Source organism: Carlito syrichta, unplaced genomic scaffold, assembly GCF_000164805.1.
Source record: "Carlito syrichta isolate Samal-C Ts95f unplaced genomic scaffold, Tarsius_syrichta-2.0.1 Scaffold92632, whole genome shotgun sequence".
NCBI lineage: Eukaryota > Metazoa > Chordata > Mammalia > Primates > Tarsiidae > Carlito > Carlito syrichta.
In genome coordinates this window covers 64,646-77,150 of record NW_007036728.1, presented here as the reverse complement: position 1 = coordinate 77,150, position 12,505 = coordinate 64,646, and the positions used below count along the sequence as shown (strand labels likewise).

The 12,505-nt window shown below is 44.5% G+C and overlaps 1 protein-coding gene across 1 annotated transcript; it reads right to left on the bottom strand.

Annotated features, from left to right (window-relative positions):
* Nucleotides 1-786: 786 nt before the first annotated feature.
* Nucleotides 787-1,805, bottom strand: LOC110595847 (peptidyl-prolyl cis-trans isomerase A-like). The gene is made up of 4 exons (XM_021713718.1): nucleotides 1,466-1,805; nucleotides 1,372-1,374; nucleotides 1,066-1,077; nucleotides 787-830 (listed from the first exon to the last, which is right to left on the bottom strand). The coding sequence occupies exons 1-4, from the start codon at nucleotides 1,790-1,792 to the stop codon at nucleotides 828-830; spliced, it is 345 nt and encodes a 114-aa protein (XP_021569393.1). The 5' UTR covers nucleotides 1,793-1,805; the 3' UTR covers nucleotides 787-827.
* Between the last annotated feature and the right edge of the window lie 10,700 nt (nucleotides 1,806-12,505).

The following is a 12,505-nucleotide window of genomic DNA, read 5'->3' as shown; positions in this document are numbered from 1 at the left end:
TCTTTTCACTCTCAGTCAGATTCTTCTGTAGGCATTCATTTTGTAAGACAAAGGTGAGTACAGAGCTGCTAGTGGCCAAGTTCTGAATAAAACCAGCTAGCATACACAACGATATGCTCAATCAGATCAGTCACCAGGTTTGATTACCATCCCCAACAACTGGAGCAGATGATGGATGTGGAAGATCTGGCTTGTCTCTATTTGGGAATTGCTCTCTAGAGGTGTATCTGAGGAGTCAGGAGCCATCTGAGGCAGTGGAATATAGCTCCTGTGCCTTGGGGCTGAAAGGAAGTAGACACACTTTTCTCTCAGTTAACACCCACCAAAGAAAAAGGAGGAAATAAACAAGGAAGTGACAGGACGGATGACACCTTTTAATCAAGGAAACCCTCAGCATTCACATTGTTGTACTAGTAAAATACATGGTACTAAATCCTGGGTATGTATTTTAATTCTGCACCCCTTGAATAAAAAAATTAATTAATTAATTAATTTTTTATTTTATTTTTTGTTATTTAGTTTTCATTTCTCTGCAATCCAACTAGACGTGGAAGGGAATAAGGAAAATATGGAACCCAGAGAATTGTAGCGAGAGCACACAGGGGTACTGCGAGCAAATGGGATGGGGGGGTGCTCTCCCGAGCTACAGAAGGAATGATCTGGTAGTTTAAGATAAAACAAGTCAAATTTATTAGAGTGGTCCACCTTCAGCAATGGAGATCTTCTTGCTGGTCTTGCCATTCTTGAACCCAAAGCCCTCCATGGCTTGCACAACATTCATGCCCTCTTTCACCTTGCCAAAAACCGCATGCTTTCCATCCAACCATTCAGTCTTAGTCGTGCAGATAAAAAACTGGGGACCAGCCGGGCTCGGTGGCTCAGCCTGTAATCCCGCGCCTTGGGAGGCTGAGGTGAGTGGATTGCCTGAGCCCGCGGGTTTGAGACTCGCCTGGGGAGCGAGACCTCATCTCTACAATAAATCAAAAAATCAGCCGGGCGTGGTAGTGCATGCCTGTAATTCCGGCTACTTGGAAGGCTGAGGTGGAAGGATCACCGGCCCAGCAGGTCGAGGCTGCGGTGGCTGGGAGCGGCTGCTGCATTCCAGTCTGGGTGACAGAGTGAGACTCCAACTCAAAAAAAAAAAGAAAAGAAAAACTAGGGACCAGCTGGGTTCGGTGGCTCAGTCTGTAATCCTGAGCCTTGGGAGGCTGAGGTGAGTGGATTGCCTGAGCCCGCCGGTTTGAGATCCGCATAGGCAACTTGGTGAGACCTCATCTCTACAATAAATCAAAAAATTAGCCGGGTGTGGTAGTGTGCGCTTGTAGTTCCAGCTATTTGGAAGGCTGAGGTGGAAGGATCGCTGGAGCCCAGCAGGTGGATGCTGCAGTGGCCAGGAGTGGCCACTGCACTCCAGTCTGGGTGACAGAGTGAGACTCCAACTAAAAGAAAAAAGAAAAAAAGAAAGAAAGAAAAACTGGGGACCGTTTGTGTTGGGTCCAGCATTTGCCATGGACAAGATGCCAGGACCTGTATGCTTCAAGATGAAGTTCTCATCGTCAAATTTCTCCCCATAGATGGACTTGCCGCCAGTGCCATTATGGCGTGTAAAGTCACCACCCTTGCACATAAACCCTGGAATAATTCTGTGAAAGCAGGAACCCTTGTAACCGAATCCTTTCTCTCCAGTGCTCAGAGCACAAAAGTTTTCTGCTGTCTTTAGAACTTTGTCTGCAAACAGCTTGAAGGAGACACGGCCCAAAGGCTCACTGTCCACGGTGATGTCGAAGAACATGGTGGAGTTGACCATGGCTGATGGGAAAAGACTCAAGGCGTCGGCGTCTGAAAAGCCAAAAAAAAACAAAAACAAAAAAAGCTTAGAGTATAGCAGGAATCTTTACAGAGAGAGATGGGACACCGAGGCTACTTTGCCAGGAAACAGCGTTTATTTATTCATGCTGACATCCAAAGGCTGAACCCTGGACACAAGGAGACATTGCCATATATACTATTTCTTTCCATTGTAACTTCTTTGTCTCCCTTATAAGGTTACAGTTTGGCATTATTTATTTGGTTGGACATTTTGTGGCTCGAGGCTGCAGTTAGCATTACATGTTACACACTGATTGGTTTTACTTAATTATTTCATTTGCATGTCCTGTTTACTGATTGGCTTACCAGATCAGTATCCTGATTGGATTCCGCCCAAAGTTTGAACATGCAGCCCACCCAAGTGAAAAGTCCAAGAGTAGCACAAAGAACCAGGAAGTAACTTATATAAAAACAAAAAGTAGGGTACCTTATAAAAAATGAGAAGTAAAGCAACTTATGTAAGAACAAGAAGTAATATATTTTCTTTTTCCTGACTTTTGCCTCTGCATTTTTGCTTTTGCAGAGGGACCCCTGCCTCAGAGAACATGATCTATGTTTCTTATGTAAATGATTTATATATCCCTCTATTTTTGAAATGTTTAGGGAGTGTTTTCTGTTTACAGAATCTGGGAGAAGATTTTGGATGCATACTTTTTTTCAGTATATTCTTTCTCCACAGACTTCAGTTAATGTAGTTAGCTGCTGCAACAGATAAACTCCAAAGTATCAGTTGTTTGAGCACGATGCAAAATGTATCACTGCTCTATGTGCCACTGCAACATGAACTCTCAAACATGAGTAACTCTGCTTGCTGATTTTTCTCCAAAGAGAGATTCAAGGTTCCAGGCCCTGCAGTGATGCTAGACTTAAGTTTGACTAAAAGAAAACATTATTTCCAACCAGATGGCACGTTCAGTCCACAACAGGAAATGAGGAACGTAGGCAGCGTGATGCAACGTGACATCAAGAAACAGGATTCTTTAAAGCACACGAGGATCAGCAAGGACAGATCACCACACTGGTTCTTCACTGTGTTGTAAACACAGTGGCCAAAACGCCAAACCAAACAAAAGGGTAGCACTTTGTCAGACCCTTGTCAATGACTGTGTCAGCCTCAGACACACCCTTCACCTGCAAGACTAGTTAAGAGTCTCCCTGGTAACCCCTTTCTATTTAGAAAATTCATTTTTCAATATGAAATATGTTTTAAAATTGATTTTACCATAAAGTTGGAAGCTCAGAAAATATGCAAATAATGCATCCACACATAAGGAAAAGTCCCTGTAATCCCAACAAAGATAGGACACCTTCAAAAAGCATTGATGTCACAGACCATGCGGGGGGGGGGGGGGGGGGCGGGGAAAGCATTGCAGTCAGGCACTGTGCTCTTGTCTATACCTGCGTTCACTACTCTGGGGAGATTCTCAGGACTGGCATTTATGTGTGTTGCTTTTCTGTAACTTAAAGGTTAATAATTATTGTCTGGTTGCCAAGCCCCAAATGTGGGACATATTGTATCTCTAATATGCATTGTATGGGAATTCAGTTCTTTGTTCACCTTTATGTGAAATATGTATTCTTTAACTTTTTTGTCTAAACAGTTTAACTGAAACATGTTCTCCTTAGCTCACCACTGCACAAATGCCTGCCCATTTCAGGCTATGAGAAAAGTTGATATTCTTCTTTGCCTATGCCTAAGCATCTATGTGTGTCTGTAGGGATGTGTTCAACCTATTGGGAAGGTTTCGATAAGATTTTAAAAGATTTTTTAATAGTATTTTCTTTCTAAAATATTTAACCTGTATAGCATGACAAGAGGCAGGCATTTATGGCTCAACCTTATTTTCTTCTTGTGGATCACCACCTATTACTGCATCTTTTCTTAAACAGCGTCTGAAGTTAAAAATCTCCAGTTCCTTATAGAGTCTATCCCCCTGCAACTGGGCTCCATCCCCAAGCTCTGAGCTGTGCTGTAGTCTGAGCTTATGAGTCATATCATTAAATATTATATCCAGTCTCTGTTCAGTGCATCATTAGTGCTCCATTTTTATTTTGTGATTTGTTTATTTCTAGCTTTTCTCTTTGTCATGAATTTACCCAACATGGATTCCAGATTATCTATATTTTAAAATATTCATGGTGATTCTTAAAAGTACTCAAAATTGACCTTCCATACTCTCCAGCAATACCACTCCTGGGAATACACCCAGAGGAACCCAAATTGCTCTACCAAAAAGACACCTGCACATGCATGTTTACAGCTTCACTCTTCACAATAGCAAAAACACGGGCCCAACCCCACTGCCCATCAAAATTAGACTGTCCTGGGGAGTCCTCAGTCCACCCTGCTGGGATGGTTTGGGGACCAATTTACCTGGAAGGTTTATTTTTGCCAACTGCTCTGTTAGGGTGGAAAAAGAAATTACTTCTGACCTAGTTTCTTCGGTGACCTTTCACTATAGATCAACTCGTGAATGTCAAGACACATACAATTTCTCATGCTTCTTGTCTGTATCAAATAAGCCTTCTCACTTTGTACCAATAGTTTTAAATTCAGAGGTCTGTTAATTCGACACAGTGGGGTTCTGTGGGGGACTAGTCAGAGCTTTCTCACACAAGTATGTGTACACTTGGAAAAAATGATCACTTGCCTGGCACAAGTAGGCACTTTTAGTGCTCAATGCTCTTCAACCCTGGCCTGGTTGTTTCCTCTCCCTTGTCATCTTCCTCTCAAAACACACATTCAATATTTATATGCTGCATAAATATGTTATACTATTCCTACGTGACACAGACCACCACCCTATCACCATGGCAACAGTCCCTGTGCTTACCTGCCCTCTTCATAAAACTGATGGCCACCCCATCACCATGACGACCTGCCCCACCCGAGGGAAGCTTTAAAAGTACTCGGTGGCTCAGCCTGTAATCCCGCACCTTTGGGAGGCTGAGGTGAGTGGATTGCCTGAGCCCACAGTTTGGAGACCTCATCTCGACAATAAATAAAAAATTAGTGGGGTGTGGTAGCGCACGCCTGTAGTTCCAGCTACTTGGAAGGCGGAGGTGGAAGGATCGCCGGAGCCCAGTGGGTCGAGGCTGCGGTGGCTGGGAGCGGCCACTGCACTCCAGCCTGGACAACGAAGTGAGACTCCAACTCAAAAAAAGCAGACAAAAACAAAAACAAAGGAAGGAAGGAAAAGAAACTCCTGCTGGCCTGCAGTAATGATACGTCTCTCGCATTTGGACCTCTGACTAGAACAAAGTTGCTTGAGAAGCCCTGAATTGGGGTAGCTTGCAACTTCCCCCCCACTCTTTGGCCCCAGAAACCAGACTGCTAACTGCACCAAGTAGACATTCGTATTCATGTTCCCAGCACAGAGCTACCTTTCGACAGACAGCTGCGCCCGTGGGTCTGTCCTTTGGGGAAGGGTAGCACCAAGGACAAACATGCTCTGAAACATCCCATGAGCCCCCGGGGTGACCGAGTGAGACTCCGACTCAAAAAAAAGTACTCAACCTCAAGCACTTGCTGCCATGGCTCTGGATCCACCCTCTCTCTCATCTTCTTTTTAAATAAACTATCTTTCCCAATCTAATTTTTGTGCAGTTCTTTGCATCTTACCCAGGACACCAGCCCAGTCCACTCACCCACTGACCTAACACCCTTTTTCAACCTTTAAGAATAATAGACGAGCCGGACTCGGTGGCTCAGCCTGTAATCCCACGCCTTGGGAGGCTGAGGTGAGTGGATTGCCTGAGCCCGCAGTTTCGAGACCTGCCTGGGCAGCGAGACCTCGTCTCTACAATAAATCAAAAAAATCAGCTGGGTGTAGTAGTGCGTACCTGTAATTCCAGCTACTCGGAAGGCTGAGGCGGAAGGATCGCCGGAGCCCAGCAGGTCGAGGCTGCGGTGGCCGGGAGCGGCCACTGCGCTCCAGTCTGGGCAACAGAGGGAGACCCCAACTCAAAAAAAAGAAGAATAGATGAGTATTCATCATTGACCCCATACTTTTCAGCTTTTCCTGCAGATGTTAGCGAACTGCTATGCTGGGAAGGAATGGCCATATGCCCAGGAAGGGCGTTGGGGCTCTATTTTACATGTTAGCAGAGGAAGTTCTGAGCATTCAGCCTCTGCCCCAGTTAACTGGTCTTGAGCCTTCAGCCAAACCCAGTGAAGCTGATAGATTTACTGCCCACATTTTCACTGGCAGAGAGGAAAACAGAAATGCCCTCTTATCTAGTTTTCTAAGGCCTTTCATACTGGTGTCTACTACTATATGTCAAGTTCTATGCCATTTTCCATGCTTCTTGTATGGTAAAATAGTCCAGCTGACCTTGCATTCAAGAGCTTTCAACTCAGTGCAACTTTAAGCAAATTCAGTACAATTCTTTAAATCCAATGGGGACCAGTCAGAGTGGCTCACTTCCCATGTAGCTACACTACCACACAAACTGTCAATTGCCTTAGCGAAGATAGGCAAGCTTAGCACTCGATGCACTTTTACTCGGGCCTGGCTTGTTTTTAACCCCTTGCCATTTTTCTTCCAAAAGACACTGTCAATATTTATGATGTTACATATATACGTTTGTAATTATGTGTATGGAGGTATCATTTCTAGTCGATTTTCCTCTAGACGGCAGCCTAGTCTCTGTTGTTGTTTTAGATGCAATCGGGCATTCAGGATGGTATGGCTGTAAATCTATCTGTATTTCAGAGAAGAAAGTTAAAACATGACAGTTAAAGAAAATACTCATTTTCCTATGTCTAGCAAGAACATTCAACCTTACGACTGAAGCTGGGTGGAAAGAACTTTAACTTTTTCAACACTTTGGAAATGGTTCACTCTTGTTTTAGAAGAGAGGGGAAATACTGCTGGCCTTCATTAAAAGAATTGGTGTCCCAAGAGTCTACGGAAGCAAACAAGAGCCTGTGGTACTATATTCAGGTCCTTTTTGGCATTGTATCTTCCTCATCTTTCTTCGAAGACTCTACACCTATCACATTCCATTAGAGTCAAGCAAGCTGCAGAGCTGGAAAGGCAGGCCATATACTCAGCTGGGTGCCTGAGGGCTCTGTTTTTTGTTTGTTTTGTTTTGTTTCTGGTCTAGAATGGCCTGAGCATTAACCTGCCACCCTGGTGAGATGGTCTTGAGCCTGCAGTCAGGAGCAGTTCAGCTGTGAGGCTTATTTCTTCCAAATGCTCAGCTGAGGGTGAAAAAAAGAAATGACCTCTGACCTAGTTTCCTCACTGGTCCTTCATTTTACAGTAAACTCATGTATGTCGAGACTGATACCATTTCCTATGTTTCTTCTTGGCTGTGTCAAATCATCCTCCTGACCTGGAATTCAGTGGTTTTAAATTCAGAAGTCCATTAAGTCTATGCAGCAGGGTTCCATAAATCCAGTGGAACTAGCCAGAGCTTGCTCACACAAGTGTGTAGACTTGAAAAAAATTGTCACTTGCCTGAACAAATGCAAACCTGATTGTTTCTTCTTTCATTATGCTCTTCCTCTTAAATGACACTTTCAATATTTAAATGTTTTACACACACACACACACACACACACACACACACACACACACACACTCTTGAGTATATGTTTATATATGTATTCATTTCTAGTAAGGTCAGTTACTATGCCCAGTGAATGTCATTCACTCCAGAAATAATTCTGCTCTGTTTTGTCATTTCATAAGTTTAAAAGCATAATAGTTAAAAAGAGGCATTCTGTTTTAGGTAGGTCCCTTACTGTACAGAAAAGGGTTAAACATAGCAAGCATTACTGCTTATGGTTTAAAAGGCTTTTTGTAATGTTAACTTTTTGCTGGGAACTTGAATTTCTAGTAAGAATAGCTCACTATGCCTAAACTATTTATAAGCACAATATGATTTATCCTGAACACTTGCTTTCCTTCTGGGGGTCTGAAATTTTGGTATATGCTAGTCAGATGGTGTCTACGTGCTATGCAGAGTGGGTCCCCATAAAAGCCTTAAGCACTGAATCCTAATGAACTTTACCATGAAAGAGTATTGGATTTGGTCCATTTTTTCTGAATCTATTCAGATGATCACTTTTTTTTTTTGGTATTCTATTAATATGATGTATGGTGCTGATTGATTTTAATATGTTGAACCAACCTTGCATTCTTGGGATTAACCTTACTTGATTATGGTGTATAATAATTTGCTAGCATTTTGCTGTTGTTGTTGTTTTGTTTGTTTTTTTTAGTTGGAGTCTCATTCTGTCACCCAGGCTGGAGTGCAGTGGCACACTCCCAGCCACCAAAGCCTCAACGTGTTGGGCTCAGGAGATCCTTCTGCCTCAGCCTTCCAAGTAGTTGGATCTACTGGTGTGCACTACCCTGCCTGGCTAATTTTTTATTTATTGTAGAGACGAGGTCTTGCCAAGTTGTCTGGGCTGGTCTTGAACCCACAGGCTCAGACAATCCTCTTGCCTTGGTCTCCCAAAGTGCTGGGATTATAAACTTGAGCCACCGTGCCTGGCCTGCTAGCATGTTGTTGGAAACTTTTGTGTCTACCATGAGTCATTGGTTAGTAGTCTTCTTATAATGTCTTTGTCTGATTTTGGTATCATGGTAAAACTGGCTTTGTACAATACGTTGGAAAATGTTCCTTTTTCTTCCTTTTTTTCTTTGTTGGCAAGAGTTTGAGAAGGACTGGTATTTATTCCTCCTTAATTGATAAAATTTACTAGATTATCTTTTTAAAATGAGAGAAATATATTTTACATATAGTCACATATTTACCTTGTTTTACTTCATTATTTTGTGTGATCTGTATTCCTGTTTGGTATCATGTTCCTTTTGTATGAAGAGCTTACTTTAATATTTCTGATAGTATAGGTTTGCTTGTGATGAATTCTCTAAACTTTCGTTTGTAAAGTGTTGTTTTTTTTTAATTTCAGTATTTTTAAGATATCATCCCATTGGCTTGCAGAGTTTCTGATAAAATTTTGTTGTTATTCTTATCTTTGTTCCTCAGTATACAATGTGGTTTTGTTGTGTGTGATGCTTTTGAGATTTTCTCTTCATCACTGTTTTTTAGCAATTGGATCATGATCTGCCTTGGTGTGGCTTTCTATGTTTATTTTCTTTGTGGTTTATTGACTTTGATCTGATGAGTTCATAGTCTCATCAAATTTAGAAAGTTTTTCAGCTATTATTTCTTCACATATAGTTTCTGTTTTTCCTCTCTCCTCTCCTTCTGGACTCCAGATACATATACATTAGACACTTGGTATATTTACACAGAGAACTGATTCTCTGTTAATTTGTTTTCAGGTATTTTTTTCTACTTTTATTACAAATAGTTTCTGTTGCTATGTTTTTGTGTTCACTGATCTTTTCTTCTGGTGTCTAATCTGCTCTTAGTAAATTTTTTATTTCACATATTTTATTTCTCCTCTCTAGAAATTTCATTCAGGTCTTTTGTGTCATTCATTTTTCACTATGTTGATGTTTTTCTTTTCATCTTTGAGTATATTTTAATATTTATAATAGCTATTTTAATGTCTTTGCTTCCTTCCTCATTTCTATCATTTCTAGTTCTTTTTCTATTGACTGATTTTTCTTCTGACATTTTTCCTGCTTATTTGCATGTCTAGCAAACTTTTTATTGAATGCTTGATAATTTGAATTTTACACAAGATGTTAGATTCTGTTGTCTTTCTTTTTTTTTTTTTTTTTGAGTTGGAGTCTCACTCTGTTGCCCAGATTGGAGTGCAGTGGCCACTCCCGGCCACCTCAGCCTCGACCTGCTGGGCTCCGGCGATCCTTCCACCTCAGCCTTCCAAGTAGCTGGAACTACAGGCACGCACTACCATGTCCGGCTAATTCTTGATTTATTGTAGAGATGGGTCTCGCCAAGTTGCCCAGGTGGGTCTTGAACCCGGGGGCTTGAATCCACTCACCTCAGCCTCCCAAAGGTGTGGGATTACAGGCTGAGCCACTGAGCTTGGCTCTGTTGTCTTTCTTTAAAGAATATTTTACTTTTTCAGGAAGGCAGTTACTTTTGGATGCATGGTCATTTTGAGATGTGTTTTTAAGCTCTCTTAGAGCAAGCCTACAGTAACTTTTTTTCTAAAATTGATTTAGTCCTGCTTCTTCTGTGTGGTCATTCTGGGTTCCTTACCAAAGGTGTCTTTTGGCAACTATGATCTTTGTTGGCTTCCCCTACAAAATTGACGAAACCTCTCCACTATGGCCAGAGGTAATGTAAATTATTTTTGTCTCATTGTGAGCTTGAGGAAACATTCATCTTACAGGTCCCTACTATCTTATGGGGTTGACCTCATAGGGTTTTATTCTCTATGTACTCACATTATTACTCAGTCAAAGACTCAGCCAGGTGCATGGCTCAACCTGTAATCCCAGCACTTTGGGAGGCTGAGGTGAGAGAATTGCCTGAGCCTAGGGGTTCCAGACCAGCCCAGGCAACTTGTTGAGACCTCGTCTCTACAATATATAAAAAAATTAGCTGGGCATGGTAGCGTGCGCCTGTAGTCCCAGCTACTTGGAAGGCTGAGGCGGAAGGATCGCAAGGGACCAACAGGTCAATGTTGGGGTGGCTGTGAGCGTGCCATGGCACTCCAGCCTGGGTGACAGAGTGAGACTCTGACTCAAAAAAAAAGACTCAAGGAGGAGACTCCCTATGTAGATTTCTGGAGGATATTGATTGATTGATTGATTGACTGATTGATTTTGCATAGCTATGCTCCTTCCAGGACTCTACCCTGCCAATTTTAGCTGCCTTGACCTCTCTTAGTCATGGTTTCTGGCTCAACTCAATGAGAACACTGGACTCCTCATGTCCCGCAGCCTGGTCACGCTTCCAGGCAGTAAGCCAGATGGTCTGTTCAGCGAATGTAGTCCTGCAATGCTTGTTATCCGATGTTTGAAAATAGTGGGCCAGGTTCGATGGCTCAGCCTGTCATCCTAGCACTTTGGGAGGCAAAGGCAAGTGGATTGCCTGAGCCCTAGGGTTTGAGACCAGCCTGGGCAACTTGGCAAGACCTCGTCTCTACAATAAGTAAGAAATTAGCTGGGTGTGGTGGCGTGTGCCTGTAGTTCCAGCTCCTTGGAAGGCTGAGGTGAATGGATTGCTGGAGCCCAGCAGGTCAAGGCTGCAGTGGCTATGAGCATGCCACTGCACTCCAGCCTAGGTGACAGACTCCAACTCAAAAAGAAAAGAAAAGAAAAAAAGCAAATATGAAAGAAGGAAAGAAAGAGAGAAAGAAAAGCATGTCTTTCTTTTTTTCTTTCTTTCTTTCTTTCTTTCTTTCTTTCTTTCTTTCTTTCTCTTTCTTTCTTTCTTTCTTTCTTCCTTGCTTGTTTATTCTTTGCTCCCCTTTTTCTGTGTTTCGGGAATCTCATTCTGTGCATCGGCTGTAATACATTTCCGGAGCAGACTGTGCAGTCCCCAGCAGTTCTGACCATGTGTTCGCCATGGCTGAGGCAGCCTATCCCCTCCAGGGATTTGGCCCTGGACCCCTCTGAGTCCACTGCAGGTCTCTGGAAGGGACTTTAAGAGGGTCTGGTGAGGCAGAGGAGATGGGGTAGGGAGGAAGATGGGGAGGAAAGTGCAGGGCTTGGGGGCAGTCTTGCAGTTCACGTGCTGAATCTGAGAAGCCCAGGCCATCCTCACTCCCCTGGGAACGGAGACTGTTGGCATGTGTTGAGCACAGACTAGAAGGGAGTCAACACACAGCTGCTGCTCCAAATGTGCGAGGTTTAAAAGTATTTCCTAGGCCAGGTGTGGTGGCTCATGTCTGCAGCCTCAGCACTATAGGAGGCCAGAGTGGGAGAACTGCTTGAGCTAGGAGTTTGAGACCAGCCTGGGCAACATAGTGAGACCTCATCAATACAAAGAAAAAAAAATCAAAAAGTTAGCCGGCAGGGTGGCGCACGCCTATAGTTCCAGCTGCTCACGAGGCTGAGGTGGGAGGATCACCTGAGTCCAGGAGGTCGAGGCCGTGGTGAGCAGCGGCTGCGTCTCCGCACTCCGGCCTGGGTGACAGAGTGAGGCTCCCACAGAGTGAACACTGGCCTCAGGGCGTGGCTTCGCCTGGCTGCAGAGCGGGCATCCGTGCTGTGCGCCCCCGGTGCCTGTGCCTGGCCGCGGTGAGTCGGGGCACCGTGGGGGGCTACGTCCCAGCAACCAGAGTATCCTGGCCCCTGGCCCCGGCCTGGCGCTCTCTCCCTATCACTCCCTCTAGGTAGGCCCATCGCAGGCTCGAGGCTGCGGCCCATTCGGCCTCAGCGGTTCCAACCTGTCCGTGCGGGCGCGTGTAGGCACGTGGCCGCCCCGGGGCCGCTCTCTCCGGCAGGCGCCACGACCCCCTAGGAGTCTTGGGACTCTCTGGCTGCCCAGCTGACCCGTGGCGGGAGCCGCGTGCCCGCAGCTCCTGCTGAACCAAGTCCCCCTGGGGCTGGCGCCTTCGGAGCATGGCCGGTGGCGTTCAGGCCGGCGACCTAGGTAAGTCGGGTTAACCTTGCTGCAGCTAGAGTGAACCCCGGGAGTTGGGGGCTCGGGTGGGGCTGCAGCAAGCCGGCGGGTGTGGCTGCAGCAAGCCGGGAAGACCCAGAGGCTGAGGATGGCCTTCTGCGGGTTGCCC